The sequence below is a fragment of the Carlito syrichta genome, unplaced genomic scaffold, assembly GCF_000164805.1.
Source record: "Carlito syrichta isolate Samal-C Ts95f unplaced genomic scaffold, Tarsius_syrichta-2.0.1 Scaffold112660, whole genome shotgun sequence".
NCBI classification, from domain to species: Eukaryota; Metazoa; Chordata; class Mammalia; order Primates; family Tarsiidae; genus Carlito; species Carlito syrichta.
Genome location: NW_007056756.1, coordinates 529,890 through 548,188, shown reverse-complemented (window position 1 = coordinate 548,188; position 18,299 = coordinate 529,890). Strand labels below are relative to the sequence as shown.

General features: G+C 35.6%; 1 protein-coding gene across 21 annotated transcripts in view; it reads right to left on the bottom strand.

Annotated features, from left to right (window-relative positions):
• Positions 1-18,299, bottom strand: part of PICALM (phosphatidylinositol binding clathrin assembly protein) — a 102,434-nt gene that overhangs the window by 40,612 nt on the left and 43,523 nt on the right. For all 21 annotated transcript variants that reach the window (XM_008071106.2, XM_008071160.2, XM_008071129.2 and 18 more), the window contains 6 exons: positions 17,788-17,890; positions 13,825-13,918; positions 9,746-9,857; positions 8,056-8,162; positions 5,866-5,907; positions 2,085-2,170 (listed from right to left, as the gene is read on the bottom strand). In XM_008071106.2, the coding sequence (XP_008069297.1) occupies positions 2,085-2,170; positions 5,866-5,907; positions 8,056-8,162; positions 9,746-9,857; positions 13,825-13,918; positions 17,788-17,890 (544 nt within the window). The remainder of the gene's footprint in view (positions 1-2,084; positions 2,171-5,865; positions 5,908-8,055; positions 8,163-9,745; positions 9,858-13,824; positions 13,919-17,787; positions 17,891-18,299) is intronic.

The following is an 18,299-nucleotide window of genomic DNA, read 5'->3' as shown; positions in this document are numbered from 1 at the left end:
CCACTCATCTCAGCCTCCCAAAGGCGCGGGATTACAGGCTGAGCCACCGAGCCCGGCTCCCTTCCCTTTAATCAAAGACTTATCCATACCATAAACCCCAACTTAAATCCCCAAATGTTAATTCTAGGCTAAATGAAAAGAAACAGTAAAGAATTCTCACCTGAAGAACTTCCTTGCCTTTAATAATTTTTCCTTTTACTACACACCAAACATCATTAATTCCTACTCTAAGCACACAAAGTGGCAGAAACTACCATTTAAATTTTTATGTAAAATCAGGCCAGGCATGGTCTCTTCAGTCTGTAATCCCAGCACTCTGGGAAGCTGAGGCAGGAGTTCAAGACCAGTCTGGGAAAGATAGTGAGACCCATCCCTAAATAAAAAAAATAACAGTAATAACCTTTTGCAAATCAGTACTATAAATGAGCCAGTAAAGGTACAATTCAAGCCAGGCATGGTGGCTCACACCTGTAATCCTGGCACTTTGGGAGGCTGAGGCTAGAGGACTGCTTAGAGCCGAGGAGTTCAAGACCAGCCTGGACAACATGATGAGACCTTGTCTCTACAATAAAACAAAAAATTAGCCAGGCATGGTGGTGCATGCCTGAAGTCCCAGCTACTCGGGAGGCTGAAGTGGAAGGATCACCTGAGCCCAGCAGGTCAAGGTTACATTAGCCAGGATTGTGCCAATGAACTCCAGCCTGGGCAAGAGAATAAGCTAACTCAAAAAAAAACCAAAAACAAACAAAAAGGATACAATTCAGAAGACAAAGGAAGAGTAATATAGCTTCGATAGAAAGGCAAGAATCCCAACAAATTTTACGACAAAGGTGAGGTAATTTGGAGACTGACATGGCTCTATTTTCATTATCCTCTCAAACAAAGAGAGATTAGAGTATGACTATTACTTCTAAAATTCTACTTGAAAATTCCCACAGAAAATTCAAAGTGCAAATCTGGTATTAAAAATAAGTACCAAAATTTTAAAATTTATTTATTTATTTGTTTGTTTCTTGAGTTGGAGTCTCACTCCATTGTCCAGGCTGGAGTGCAATGGCACACTCACAGCCATTGCAGCCTTGACCTACTGGGCTCAGGCGATCCTTCCGCCTCAGCCTTCCAAGTAGCTGGAACTACAGGCATGTACCACCACTCCCGGATAACTTTTCAATTTATTATAGAGATGAGGTCAGTGGCCCAGTCAATTTTTTAATTTATTGTAGAGATGAGGTCTCAACAAGTTGCCAGGCTGGTCCTGAACCTCTGGACTGAACCTCTGGACTCAGGCAATCCTCTCACCTTAGGCCTCCCAAAGTGCTAGGATTATAGGCTAGAGCCACTGCGCCCAGCCTAAATTTTATTATTAAAAGAAAGAAAAGGTTTTGAAGCAAAAAAGTCTAAAAAGAAGGTTCTATCATACTTTATACAGATTCTCTCTTCATACTGCTAAAAGGAAATCTTCATAAAAAAACATGATAATTACTCAAGTAATTTCCCAACCCACTGCAAGAATCACATTACAAGATTGATATGAAATGATCTGTGTTAGTTTCTACTTACTAGGTTAACTGACCTTAGTCTAAAGAATTGGCTTAAAATTTAATAAAGTTATTAAAATATAAGATATCAATAATCAACCCCAGGAAATGGCATTAGAAAAAGATGATGAAATTTGTTAGCAGACATTCTAGGTTTGTGTTCCAGCATTGTTACTACATACTTCACAGGGTATCGTGAGAGTTGAGCAAATTAGCACAAAAGTGTTTTATGTTTATAAAGCACCATACAAATCAATGCATTATCATCTTTAAGAGAAATTTCAACAATTCTAAACCAAGCAGTCACTGCCAACACATTAACAGATGCTGACATTTATTGTGGGTCAGAAACAATTCCAAGAATTTACATGTATGAATCCCTTTAATCCTGATACTAATTCTATGAGGTTGATACTACACCTAAACTCATTTTATAGATAATTACATCAAGATAAAAAGAAATTAAATAACTTGAAACTTGAGCTGGATTCATCTACTCCCTCAGAAAAATCACTTCTGTTCTCTTCCCCACAGAGAATAATGTACCTGCTTGCAGCTGTAGAATCTTTGATTTTCTTTCCTTCCAAGGAAGCTAAATGTTGTTCCAAAGCATCAAGAAGACTGCTGGGAGCCTGCATTGTATAAATATTAGAACGTCATGATATCAGGCCACTGATATCAAATTAAATCAAGTATCAACTAACATAAGAGCAACAAAAATAAATAGATATGTTCCTTAAGCACTAATTAACAATGAAATTTTAGCTACTTAATGAGAATAACACTATTTGTATTATGTAAACATGACCTTGTTGGGGGTAATAAACATCATCAAAAACATAGGAACTGAAACATAAAGCACTGAAAAATCTTTCAAGAACTTAAATTTTTAATATTTATTTGATGTAAAGTAAAAACATACGCCTAAAAGCTAGACAAACTATTGGGCATGCAAATGGTACTTAATAAGCATTTGCTGAATAATTGAAAGTGCCCAAACATTACTTTGGAATGGTTATCAATAAATGATAATGAACACTAACATGAAGGGTATGAAAGTAAAAATCACAAAATACATCTTTTCACCAACTAAACAGCTAAAGTTCTATAGATCAGCAACATCAAATGTTGACGAAGATATATAACTCTTATACATTGCTAGTGGGAGTACATCACCTTGAAAACAGATTGTGGTTTTTAAAAATAAAGTTAAATACACATCTATCTTAATGACTCAATTCCACTAATTTTTACCCTAGAAAGATTAAAACTTATCTCCATAAGACTTAGAAATGTTTTATGTAGCTTTGTTCACCAATGGCCCAAAACTATAAACAATCCAAAAATTCATCATCAGGAGAATGGATAGAAAAAACTGGTAAATTCACATAATGGAATACTATATTAAGCAATAAAGGAGAATGAATTAATGGTACATTCAACAATATGGACAGACTTCAAAATACTATGATAAGCAAAAGAATCCAGATTCAAGAGTAAATATTTGTATGATTCTACTTAATATTAAGTTCCAGAACTAATAAAACTATGCTATTAAAAATTAAAATAGTAATTGTGTATGGAGGGTGGAAATAAGTGACTAGAAGGGAGCATGAAGATTGAAGTGATGGAATTTTTATATGTTGTAAATGATGTGTTGATTACACAAATGTTTATTTATTAAAACTTACTGAAATGAATATTTACCTTGCTTTTTTTTTAATGGAAGACTCATTTTAAACTCTCAGGCTATAGGTCAAATCTCAACATGAAAAGTTAATTTATTTCAAAAGCAAACCTTTTCATTGTGCACAGCAAGAACTGTTCATTATCTTCAAGTGAAGCAAATGCATCAGTGGCACTGACTTACCCCAAATATGCTTTAGGATGAGATACAGTTTTTGGATTATAGGAGCTAAAAACAGAAGAGGCAATACCTAGCTAGCTAATTTCTCCTATCAGTTATAACTGTAACAATTTCTTTCATCCAGTATTTTCTCTCTATATGCTAAGACCTTAACACAAAGGAAGTATAGTTGAAAACCATTTAAAACCAAATACAAGATTGAAAGATTGACTTCCATGTTGAACTGAGAAGGCACGAACATCTCCCACAGCCCCAGCAAAATGTTTGCTGAAGGCACTGTCTTAAGAGCTTTCAGAAAAGATGATGATGAGGATGTTGATGATAGCAGTTAACATTTAAAAAGCTATTCTAACACACCATGCACTGTGCTAGCTACCCTGTACATAATTAATCTATGAGGTAGACACTACTAGTATATCCATTTTATAGACAGACAACCTAAGACATTCTAAAGTAAGTAACCTCTCCAAGATCACACAGTGTATCAGAGACACCAAGCAGAAGTCAAGATAGGGTCTAAGGTATGTCTGACCTTTAAGCCTAGATATTTACCTTCTATGCTACCAAATTCTAGACTGAAACTATGATCATTTAAACTGTAATCTACTTTTTTCTGAAGGGATTAAGCTGTGGCTTACAAATATTAAACTACCAAGCTATGATAAGTAATAATAAACCATTTCTAAGATCCATTCTAAATACATTTAGTTATCTTTAAAAGTCAAGTCCATATTGCAAAGAGAGAAGAAAATATGATGCTTCACATCTTTAAAGAGCAATATATAACAAAAGTAAGTAATAACCAAAAATTGCACATTTCTCCTTTTTGTATTACCACCATCTTCCCAGAAGCCAAAGTTGCTTTGTTTTAGTTCACTATTCAAAGTTTTCCAAATCACCAAGAGAATGTCAGGCAAGTTCTCTTTGCTCAGGGATTACCAACACAGAGAGAAGGGATGGAGGTTGACCAACCCTGCCAAATTCCAATACCATGAATATTAAAATACGAACACATGAAGAAAGCCTGTAACCTCTATATCTGGCCTGAGGATGATGATTTTTAAACATAAAATACAGGGAGAGTTGGCATGACAAATAGGGTGGGTCGTGGGAGAATCTAAAGTTGCCAAATCATTTTGGACTGCACATTATTCAAGCAATGACTCTTCTCATATTCAATCCAGAATGCTTGATCTTAATGAGACCAGTTTATCTCAAGTACAAATATGCAAGAGTGCTTTATTTACCTATAACCCATGACCAGATTTATTGCATACTATTAGCCTTGAGATCAGAGGGAAGAATCAGCACGAGTATAGAAAATGCAGTAATAACCATTAACAAGAAAGTATTTAAAAGATGTCCCAGAACAATTCAGAATAAGGTAAAAGAGATGTCAGTTGCTAGAGAGAGAGTTGACTCAAGTGTTATAAGGATAGTTTATGCCAGGTACTTGCACTCATAATGCTCAGTCAACAAAACACTGAAAATAAGAGAGAAAAAAACCTCAGGTATGAAGTTTTTTCCTAGAATTTTTTAAAATGACGATGATAAAGGCAATATAATAATAGCAAATATTAGTTGAGTGTTTCATGTTCTCATTTTTTAGGTATCGATTCAGTTAAGCCCCTGAACTACTGTATGAGGCAGTTATTGTAGTGCCTTCATTTTAGAGATGCTAAAACTGAAGGCTAGCCCAAAATCACAGAGTCAGTTAATATCACAGCCAGGACTGAAATTCTGACACATTATGTTTTGAGGTGTATCCCTATTTAATACTCCTACCTGAGTCAAATAGTTCAAGTGGAAGGTTTAAACCAGGAAAAATAAATTCTGCATAAAATAATTCTCTACCAGTAGTACAGCAAAAATTTTGGTTTTTAAATACCATTTTCTAAGTTCAGTTTCCTTTTTTGATAATGATGGTAAGAAAGAGAGCAAATGAAACAAATTAAAGAATGGTATGAGCCGGGCTCGGTGGCTCAGCCTGTAATCCCGCACCTTTGGGAAACTGAGGTGAGTGGATTGCCTGAGCCTGCGGGTTCGAGACACGCCTGGGCAGTGAGACCGCATCTCTACAATAAATCAAAATAATCAGCCAGGCATGGTAGCACATGCCTGTAATTCTGGCTACTTGGAAGGCTGAGGTGGAAGAATCGCTGGAGCCCAGCAGGTTGAGGCTGCGGTGGCCGGGAGCAGTCACTGCACTCCAGTCTGGGCCACAGAGTGAGACTCCAACTCAAAAAAAAAAAGAATGGTATGATAGTGGATAAGGCCACCAATATAAATGGTGAGTAGATCATCTTATGTGGTCATGTTAGAACAATCTTCAGGAATTTTAAAGTCTGTCAAGAAAAATTACCGATCTCTTTGACAGTACAGCTGTATATTTCTCATTTTGGTACTCTTCACAACTAGTACACAACAGGTAGTAAACTGATATTTTAACGATATACTTACCTGTGAAAGGTCTGGTATATCACCTCTGTCAATTCCAACTTGCTGTAAGAAGAAGAAGCAGTGTATTGAACAGATAAATTATAATAAAGATGTTTTATATATAAAATTCAGAAAATTGACATTCATGACTAGTACTATTAATATTTCAAATAGACTTAAGAATCAGAAAAATATTTAATCTCCAAGGATATCTCTGTCAGGTAAGCCAGGTTTTATATAAATGTCAAGTAAGATCTAACCAGGACATAACTGGCTCCACAAAGCAACACTAATACACCTTCATAATGCTTAGGCCCTAGGCAATTTCTAGCAGCCCCAAAAGATAAAAACACTTCTTTTGTATTCCAGCACCCAAATTAGAAAACTGTTTTCCATTCTGTAGCTATGCTTCACCTTCTAATCATTCTCTCTTCCTTTTCAACCTCTCAGGGGCTAGTTCCAAAATGTTGTCAGTAGACAATCTGATTAATTCAAACTCAGATGTTAATAGCTAATCACTATATGATACATTTGTCCCCTTCAAACACATTTCAAGAGGTTACTCTTCCTTTTCTCCCTAGAACTAAATCTTCCAATGAAATTACAAGTCCAAAGACAGTCTCATGACAGAATATTTTAGGGCAAGAGACTTTCACATTTCTTAGATCATATGGAGCAATCTATGCAACTTCAGAGTAAAAACAGCAGATATGAAGGCAAAGAAGGGGGCTTACTTAAGTCAGTAACTACAGCTACCCAGTGCAAAGAACATAAGAGGTCAAAGGGAGAAAAAAAAATCAACAATTTACTGGAATCGTAGCATAAACACAATCTTTTTCTGGTTTTAGTATGTGTCTGGCCCTAACAAAATGGAAAAAACCTTTTATCGGCGGCAGCAGACCCTGGAAGGTCTGCCCAGCCAAGGTCCATGCTCTTCGCCCCCTTGCCTGCCACCCCCTACCCCCATTTTCACACTCAATAAAGCAGTGTGCCAACCCCCCAAACATCCAAAGAAAAGAAACAGAAAAACCCATAGATTTCTCCCTGAAAAAATTTTAAGGCCGGGCACTGTGGCTCACACCTGAAATCCCAGCAATTTGGGAGGGGGAGGCAAGAGGATTGCCTAAGCCCACAGGTTCGAGACCAGCCTGGGTAACACAGTGAGACCTTGTCTCTACAATAAATCAAAAAATTAGCTGGGTGTGGTGACACGTGCCTGAAGTTCCAGCTACTTGGAAGGCTGAAGGAGAAGGATCGCCTGAGTCCAGCAGGTAGAGGCTGCAGTGGCCCTGAGTATGCCACTGCAATCTAGCCTGGACAACAGAGTGAAACTCCGACTCAAAAAAAAAGAGAAAGAAATATTTTTAAATCCCAAATACATTTCGGTAGGCTTCATAAAACAGCTGATTAAGAATAAGACTAGTTTCTTCAAAAGTCTCATCATCCTATTCTATCCTATTCTATCCACGTGGAATAATACATTACTATAGTAATAGAGCCTAGAGTTACTAACTTGCTAATTTCAGAGTAACTGCTTTGACATAATTGACCAAGTTATCCTAGGAAGACATCTCTGGCAATGATGGGTAGAGGCTGGAGAAAAGGAAAACAAGCCAAAAAAAAAAAAGAAAGCCTTAAGAACTGCATCTGTGCTGGCAAGATATCTGCAAACAGTACCACAACTGCCTTCTGTGACAATTTCAGAAAATTATTTTTAAGCAGATCTGCAAAATTATATTGTCCTATAACCTACATTCATGGTTTTCATAATTAGTGATGAACAGTAAATATACAAAATTCATTTCCGTACAGGAACGAAAACATTTTGAACTATGTGACTCCAGCTGTCTCACTGAAGGAACTTGCACTGACAATGACTATCTCAACCACATTTAAGAGAATAAATTTTCTCAAATATGTGGTTAATTCTAAATATAAAATTCTCTCCATCATTGTATGTCATAATAGAGAAGTAAATAATTTGAAAAATACAACCTTTCAATATTCAATATTGAATTAAATATACAGTGTATATTTTACTCAATATTTTGTCATATTCATAGCACAGAATATAATATAGCATAGTAATATGATTTAATACTTCACTATATTTTAAGATTTTTTTTTAACTTGGATAATAACCGATTGCTTTAAAATCCATACTTAAAGATCAAAAGGCAATTAGGAGACATAGTCATTTAGACATTTTACCTCTGCAACTTTGAGAAATTCTGAGATTCTTGTCATTCTAGTCAGGAACTTCTTATAGATGTCAAGGCCTTCTTTGCACTGGTTCTTTTTCATATCAAAATATTTTTCTGCCAAAAGTAAATGTAAAAGTGCTTTTATTAACATCCAAATATAACACAAAAAAACCACAAAGTTTAATAACTCCAAATGTCTCTCAAGGAACACACACACCCTACTAAAAAAAAATCAGTGTTAAGGTAGCTTAGACATTCAAAGCAAAATAAAAGTGCTATTACGTTAAAAACAGAAAAGCTACTTCACTTGGCTCATGTTACTAGTTTGTTCCACAATACTTCTTCCCTTACAAATCCCTACAAACATATTTTCATGTAAATATTTACCACACTTTACTCCACTTAAAACAGCACTAATATCTATTTTAAAATATTCTTACAACTAGTATATTAATCAAGATGTCAACTTTAACACGTCCAAATGCCACTTGGGAGGCTCATTTAATTTAATATAACAGTAAAGAGGTGAATTTATATTAACCATAGTGTAGAAGACTACGCCTTTCAACGTTTTATAGAAAAAAAACCCTTCATTTTTCACTTGTGAAAAAAGAAGCTGAACTTCCCTACCCCCAAGAATTAAAAGCATCCTTGAATAAATTCATGTTATCCCAGATTATAAGAAACACATTTTAAAAAATACTTTAAAAAGGAAGTGGGGAGTGGAGAGAGAACAAATATACTAGAGTAAACATACTTGACATCTGACATTTGATATTTTGATACTCTTTACAATTGCTGGTCTACTCCATTCAAATCTCACTAAAATAAGCATTTCTAAGAAAAATTACCTATACCCCACAGATACTGAAAACACACAGTGAAGCACTACAAATTTCTAAAATGCTTACTCCTTGGCTGGGCACAGTAGCCCGCACCCATAATCCCAGCATTTTGGGAGGTGGAGGTGAGAGGATTACCTGAGCCCTTGGGTTCAAGACCAGCCTGGGCAACTTGGTGAGACCTCATCTCTACAATAAATCCAAAAATTAGCCAGGCATGGTGGTATGAGCCTATAATTCCAGCTACTTGGAAGGCTGAGGCGGAAGGAACACCTGAGCCCAGCAGGTCGAGGCTGTGGTGGCCATAAGCATGCTATTGCACTCCAGTCTGGGCAACAGAGTGAGACTCTGATTTAAAAAAAAGAAAAAAAAAGAAAAAGGCCTTCCTAAAAATAAATGTTTGATGCATTTGATTTTCAATTAAGTGTAGAAAAAATATCAATTTTACAAAGTTCACCATGAAGTTAATTATAAGGAAATGATATTTTTCTGACACAAAAAAAGTTTTGAGTTTTTTCCCTTTTCTACTGTGGGAAAATACACATAACATAAAATTTACTATTTTAATGCAACTAAATGTTTAAGGAATTTTTTAAAATTTCTAAAAATTAGTAAAATAGATATGAAAAAACATAGACATATATAAAAATAAAGCTCACCTAGCTGAACATTCTGGTTATAAAATTAAATATTTAATCATTTGCATATATAATCAAGTATAAAATTCTTTAAATTATTTGCTACAATGAATGAATATGTCACAATGAATTTTTAGGCAGCTTTAAATAACAACTCAGTCACCATTATCCATATGACACAAGAAATAAAATGTTATTAGGCTACATCAATATTTACCCAACAAGTTAATAATTCCTTCGTTGTATGCTGCAAACAGTCTAATAGCATCTTTGAACAGCAGCATGAAGGCAGCATTTATTACCCCATTTGTAAGTTCATTGCTATTAACCTGGGGAAAAATTGGAAAATCAGATTAGCTAAGTGACACAAAAAGACTTTCTTCAAATTAAAATACAATAAATTCAAACAGGCTTATTACTGAGAAGGAACATTTATTTTTTCTAATATAAACATAACACACAGATTTTCTCTTATTTCTTGCCGAGTTTCAAACACCTTAGTAAAAGAGTTCAGATTATAGCCAGGCATGGTGGCTCATGCCTGAAATCCCAGCATTTTGGGAGGCAGAGGTGAAAGGACTACCTGAGCCCAGGGGTTCGAGATAAGCCTAGGCAACTTGGCAAGACCTCACCTCTACAATAAATAAAAAAATTAGCTGGGTGCAGTGGCACATGCCTACAGTCCCAGTTATTCAGGAGGCTGAGTCAGAAGGATCTCTTGAGCCCAGCAGGTTGAGGCTGAGGTGGCCGTGAGTGTGCCACTGCACTGCAGCCTGGGTGACAGAGTGAGACTTCGACTCAAAAAAAGTTCAGATTTTACGTAAAAGCCACAGCAAACGAAAACCCTACAACATTAAATTCAATCCACAAATATGTTATTAAGAACAAAAGTGACCATAATACTATGAAAAAGGGATTGGCAGTCATGGGAAACTGCCAAGGGAGGGAGGGGGAACACACTTCATCAATAAGGGTAACTGATCTCAAACCAGGCAAAGTAGGGACCAAAGTGAGACCGAAACCCAAACTTTACCTGTACAATGACCATTTTTATATCTAATCCTGAATTGTGCTCCATACCCATAAATAAAGAGAGATAGACCTTTAAAATAGCAATAATAATAATAGTACTTCTAACTCATATGGTTATTGGGAGAATTAAATGATGGGATGATCGTGAAAAGCCTAGTGCAGTAGCTAGCACATAAACAAGTCCTATTTATTATTATTACAAAATTCTGCTATAACAAAAGTTACACTTATTCAACTATCAAAAATACTGTATCTTTAGTTTTATCTCAAGGAATGAATTAAAAGGATGAACCAAATTAATTCAAAGTTCTTTTTTACATAAAAATTAGCTTTTGTTATTAGGTACAGAAAAAGATAAGCACAGACCAGGTATGGTGGTTCATGCTTTGTAATCACAGAACTTTGGAAGGCCAAGGTGGGGGGATCACTTGAGGCCAGGAGTTCAAGACATGGGCAACATAATGAGATCCCACCTCAAACAAATAAAAAATTAGCCAGGCATGGTGGCATGTATATATAGCCCCAGCTACTCAAGAGGCTGAGATGGGAAAATCACTTGAACCCTGAAGTTCGAGGCTGCAGGGAACTATGATCGTGCCACTGCACTCCAGCCTGGGGAACAGAGCAAGACCTAGTCTCTGAAAAAATAAATAATAAAAAAGGAAAAGCCGGGCTCGGTGGCTCAGCCTGTAATCCCGTGCCTTTGGGAGGCTGAGGAGAGTGGATTGCCTGAGCCCGCGGGTTCAAGACCCGCCTGGGCAGCGAGACCTCATCTCTACAATAAATCAAAATATCAGCCGGGCGTGGTAGCCCACGCCTGTAATTCCAGCTACTCGGAAGGCTGAGGCGGAAGGATCGCCGGAGCCCAGCAGGTCAAGGCTGTGGTGGCCGGGAGCGGCCACTGCACTCCAGTCTGGGTCACCGAGTGAGACTCCAACTCAGAAAAAAAAAAAAAGAAAGGAAAAATGAAAAACATCAGCACAAAGTTGAATGGCAAACAACAAACTGGTAAAAAAAAAAAAATTTATAGACTATCAATGAGTTGACTTCCATTATAATAGGGATCATCCTAATAATAACGAAAATAAAAGACAATTCACAAAAAAATACAGATAAAAACACATGAAAAGTTCAACTTCATTTATTGGGTAAATTAAAATACAATAATCAAATTAAGTTACTGAGATATCCTTCCTTGAACATAAGACTCATAGGCATCAAAATAATGGAACTCTGCTGCTGTAACTCGGTGCCCGTAAGAAAGAAGAAAAAAACAGGCACTTTACAAATGAGGACAGAGAGAGAGAGAGAGACACAGACACACATACATACACACACACACACAGTATATAGTGTATCACTGTTTAGGATCAAAAGACCAGAAACCAGGCAAATTAGGATCAGGTAAATTGTTACATAAAATGAAATACAATACAGACAACAAAAACAAGTAATTTTATAAAGATATAATATATTAAGTTAAAAAATTAGGAGTCAGATCCTCTGAACATATATGCTGTATAATTACAAATTACATCAATCCCCTATGTCTTCTAGAACAGAGGTCAACAAACTTTTTTTTTTTTTTGTAAGGGCCAGTAGTAAATATTTTAGACTTAGTGGGCACTATGGTTTGTGCAGCAACCACCGAAATCTGTAGCTATAACACAAAAACAGCCATAGACAAAGAGCCCGGCTGTGTTCCAATAATACTATTGTGGACACTGAACTAATGAGCCCAGCTGTGTTCCAATAATATTATTGTGGACAATGAATTTTGAATTTCATATAATTTTCACCTGTCACAAAATAGTCTTTTAACAATTTTCAACCATTTAATAGCCATATAAAACAGGCACAGAGTTACTGTTTCATAACCCCCGTTCTAGTCTATGAAACACAAGGTTTAGTGAATGTTTACTGAACACTTACTGTGCGCCACACATTAACAGACCTAGTTCCTGTCCTGAAGAAAGCATAAAGACTAGCAATTAAATAATGTAAAGGAAAAATCAATTTCCACATGAAACTTTCACAGTTCCATTCACTAACAGACACCTACAATCTCTAAAATAAAATGTCTTAAGATAGACACACACACAAAAAAAAGTTTAAAATGTTAAATTCTCATATATTACAAGCAAATAGCAAAACTGGCAACTTTGTTCAAGTAATGGTCCTTAGAACAAAAATTCTAGGCAACATAATATCCTCGGGCAATAGCTATATAACACGCTATTATTATAAGTGCTATTTAAACGTCTCTTTATTTCTGAATAATTGTCATGCTTCGAGTCCTATTAAGCAGACAAAAGTAAACATTAAGTTGGATATTCATTTTAAAAAATACTTGTGGCCGGGCTCAGTGGCTCAGCCTGTAATCCCAGCACTTTGGGAGGCCGAGGCAAGTGGACTGCCTGAGACCACAGGTTCAAGACCAGCCTGGGCAACTTGGTAAGACTTTGTCTCTACAACAAATCAAAAATTAGCCAGGCATGGTAGCACATGCCTATAGTTCCAACTACTTGGAAGGCTAAGGCAGAAGGATTGCCAGAGCCCAGCAGGTTGATGCTGCAGTGGCCAGGAGCGTGCCACTGCATTCCAGTATGGGCAACAAAGTGAGACTCAAACTCAAAAAAAATAATACTTGCCGGGCTCGGTGGCTCAGTCTGTAATCCCGTGCCTTTGGGAGGCTGAGGTGAGTGGATTGCCTGAGCCCGCAGGTTCGAGACCCGCCTGGGCAGCGAGACCTCATCTCTACAATAAATGAAAAAATCAGCCGGGTGTGGTAGCACATGCCTGTAATTCTGGCTACTTGGAAGGCTGAGGTGGAAGGATCGCCGGAGACCAGCAGGTCAATGCTGCGGTGGCCAGAGCGGCCACTGCACTCCAGTCTGAGAGACAGAGTGAGACTCCAACTCAAAAAATAATAATAATAATACTTGTACCTTTTAAAATCTAAAAGCCATTATTAAAAGAAAGCAAATTTTTAGATCAACCCCTTTACCTCTCCATCACTTTCTTTAGCTTGTATATTCTAAAATTCTAGAGCGATAGAAATCCCTAAGAAACAAGAATTAATCTAAAGCTATCATTAAAATATAAAGTAATCTGACTCAGGACCACTTTTATAGAAAATCCTTAGCCAAAGAGGTTATCAGTGTGGAAAACTAGAGTCTTTAAAAACTTGAGATTAAAAACTCTGATGAATTACAATAATCTAATTTTTTGAAAACTTAAATTATAAAAGTATACTCAACTTACATTAAAATCAAGAAGTGCATCCATTTGATTTTGAATGATTGGTACAGTTTTTAGGAGTTTTTCTGTGTTCATTGTTCTCATAACTCCATCAGCCCTGTTATTTAAAAAAAGAGAAATATCACTATCCTTTACACTTGAAAAACCAAGGAAAAAAACAACTAATTTCATTAAATCTAAATTTCAGACTCTCAACTGGTTTTTAAAAAGATTACAAAATTGCTATGAAGGGTCACATATTTTAAAGTCTTTACTGAACCTGAACCTCAAGTAAAGATCATATAGAAAAAACAAAAACAGGCAATACAATATATCTAATATCAAGGTACTCATTTAAAATTTAAAAAGAACAAGAAGACATGAAGCATGAAACATAAGAACAGAAGTTTACATTATACGGCCTATAGAAGGTCTATAGCACACTTCTAACATAAGGAAATTATCTGAACCTTACAACCACTGGTGTATAAACAGGAGCTTCAGTCTTATCAAGACATTCTAATATGGCTGTTAAGAGATATTTAAGCAATCTGTCTGTAATAAAATATTGTTAAATATTTCTAAACAGATAATTCTAAAGATCGGGAAATATTAGCAGTATCCAATAAACTAAATTTTATAAAATCTGTATAAAAGGTACTGGGGCTAAGTTACAGAACTGATATCAAGTGCTTATTATATGCCAGGACTGGTATTAATGTATGTTGATGTATGTTTTTTAAATCCCCACAAAAATCCTATATATATTCTTGCTCCATGTTACAGGTGATAAAGCCTTAGGTTCAGTGAGGCTATATGACTTGCATATAATGTCAGAGAGCTAATCAGAGGTAGGGTCATTATGTGTTAAACTCCAAAATAGTGTCATAACCTTTTGTCACATTAGCAAGGCATTTCCAAAAGAATATGTAGGCTTTTCCTAATTTGCAAATGATCTATACTTACAAACACTTATACTGTTGTACGTGTACCCATACTTTTCTATCCTGATATACATCATCAACCACAACCACAGATGCCAAAAAAAAAAAAAAGCTATAAAAAGCAACAGAGACACAATACATTTAATAAACAAGCAGTGGACTGCCTTATTAGATAGTCGACTATTGATGAGCGTCAGCCTAACGCTACCTAATAAGATGTATTAACCTATGGAAACCTGTTGCCTCTCAAGTACTAAACTGCATTGGTTGGTATAAGTGCTGGAATCTGGAATGAGGACACCATCCCCTCTTTGCAACCTTTCCTTTATTCTCACATTAAATATACTTTCATTTGATCAGTGATCATCAGTTCCCTTTAAATTCTACCTCTGTCTTCTTACTCAAGTCATTTTTTGACCCTTGGTCACTTCTTCATTACAGAAGACTTGAACGCTGGCTCAGTCTTTGTTGGTTAACTTCAGTATCTACATGGACAAACAATCCAATGTCTTGATGTCAAAGTCCCTAATTCTACCTAACCTTGCTGCTCCAGAAACCACACCATCCTATCTCCAACCCCTGAATGGAAGAAAGACAAAATCCAGATACCTTATTCTATGACAGTAATCTTTTTAATCCTCCAGTCAAGGAAGCTATGAGGTCAAGTATTATTCATGGTAAAAACTATTTGACCTCACCAAAAACTTCACTACCACATTGATCTCTTCTAATTTTTACTTTCTTCATCCAGTTTAGATTTCAACAGATCACAAATGGCATTTTAAAAGGGGAGGAGGAGAGTTCAACATTGCCATGTATTCAATAATTTAATCAGACAATATAAAACAAACACCTCATGAGGTAACATTTTTCATAATGACGGAAGAACATAAAGAGGTACTTATAATGGTATTTAAGTTAATAATTTGGGATAACTTTTATAAAGGTTAATTTGGTAATAACAATAGATAACAGAAAACCTATCAAAATGCTAAATGTATGTTGTGTGTGTATACACACAAATATATATAATGTCCAATCAATCCCAAGAATTTATTCTATAGAAAAATTCACAAGGGGGGGAGAGGGAGAGAGAAAGGGAATGAGAAGGAGAGGGAGAAAGAGAGAGAAGGAGAAAGAGAGAGGAGGAGAAAGAGAGAGAGAAAGAGAGGGAGAGGGAGGGAGGGAGAAGGGAGGAGAGAGGAGAGAGACAGGGGAAGAGAGGGGGCAGAGGTTGGGGGGAGAGAGGGGGGAAGTGGGGAGAGAGAGACAGACAGACACATGCAGGCACGCTAAAAGAAAACTTAAATACAAAAAAAAAAGAAATGAAAAAATATCAAAATAAACAGAAAGACATCCCGTGTTTATGGACTAGCTAATTTTTCTGCAGAAATTGATAGGCTGATCCTAAGATTCATATGGGAATGCAAGGTACCCAGAATAGCCAAAACAATCTTGAAAAAGAAGAGTTGAAAGATGCACATTTCCTGATTTCAAAACTTACTACAAAGCAATAGTAATCAAGATAGTGTGGTACTGACATGAAGACAACACATATCGTTCAACACAACAGAGTCCAGAAATAAAATCTTACATTTTCAACAATGGTGATACAACCATTCAATGTGGAAAAAAAAAATTTTTTTCATAAAATGGTACTGGGACAACGGGATATCCATATACAAAGAATGAATTTGGACTCCTACTTAATACCATAAACAAAAGTTAATTCCAAATAGATCAAAAATCTAAATGTAAGGGCTAAAATTATAAGATTCTTAGACTAAAAAGCAGGAGTTTTTTTTTCGTGTGTGTGTGACTTTGGATTGAACAATGTCTTCTTAGACACGATGCCAAAAATACAAGCAACTAAAGGGGGAAAATATTAGATACACTTTTGTAAAAATTAAAAACTTTTGCTCTTCAAAAAACACTATCAATAAAGTGAAAAGAATAGCCACGAGAGGAGAGAATACATTTTCAAATCATATGTGTGATAAGGGACTGGGTTCCAGAATATATTTTTTAAAACTCTTGTAACAATAAAAACACAAGCAACCCTATTTAAAAATGAGCAAAGAACATGAGGAGACATTTTCCCAAAGAAGATATGCAAACAGCCAACAGCACATAATAAGAAGCACAATATCATTAGTCAAGGAAATGCAAAACAGAATCACAAGACATGACTTCACATCAGCTAGGATGGCTATGATTAAAAAAAGAGAGAGAGAAACAAGAGTGGCAAGAATTGGGAGAAACTATAACCACCTTACATTATGGTACAAAAGTAAAATGGTTCCACTGTTTTGAAAAACAGTTTAGCAGTTCCTCAAAATGCTAAACATAAGCAGTACCATATGATTCAGCAATTCCACTCCTAGGTATATATACCCAAGAGAATTAAAAAGATAATCTACACAAAAATATTGTACACTAATGCTCATAGCAGCATTACTCCTAATGCCAAAATGCAGAAGCCACTCAAATGTCCATCAGCTGATGAAAATATAAACAAAATGTGATATACACCCATAGAATAAAATATTATCTGGCCTTTTTATAAAAAGGAATAAAGTATTGATATATGATACAACATAAATGCTCTAACTTGAACACATCATGCTACACAAAAGGCCACATATTATATGATTCTGTTTATATGAAATGTCCAGAATAGAAAAACTCAGAGAGAAAGTAGATTCATGGTTGTCAGGGTCTAGGGGAAGAGGGAAATGGGAAATGAATGCTAACAGGTATGGGATTTCTTTTAGGGGTTATGAAAATGTTCTGAAATTAGACAGCAGTGATATTGCACAACTTCGCAAATACACTAAAAACCACTAAATTGTATACTTTAAAAGGGTAAATAAATTTTATGTTAAATAAGCTACATCTCAATAAAGGTGTTGTAAAAATAAACTTCTAAAAATCCTACTCCAAAAAGTATCTGATACACCTCTTCAAAGAAAATGAATCTAATAATTCCTATGTTTCACATTTTTAAATATTCAGTCAGATGTCAAAAGAAAGCTTAACTCACCCTCTCTTCACTTTTGTGAAATCAAATGCAACTTGTCTGTATGAAACTGCTTTTTCATTTAAATATCTACTATATCGCCTAATAAATGTAGACATGTCATATCCTGGAAAAAAAAATAATAAAAGTTTTCATAAATGATTAAAATCCCAACTTACCTAGAAAAATAACTCATTTTATATAATGGCTATAATGTCTTGAGATTCCAACTCAATTTTGTGATGCAAAGTAAGTAATAAATACTATTACATTGACTAAAATTCTGTTTTTTTTAAAGACAGGTATATCATACATGGCTTTACAAAACCTTTCCCCCTAGAATATCAGTAAAATAAGAAGTCTCTTTGGCTTCTGATCATTATTGCTATTCTTTATTCATCAGGAATTTTTTAAAAACATGTTCTCTTACACAACTTGATAACCTCACAACTCAAATTTAATCCTATGGAACCACAATTCCGTTCTTCAAATCATCAAGCAATTTTATATAATTTTTAGACTCATGAAGTCTTTAG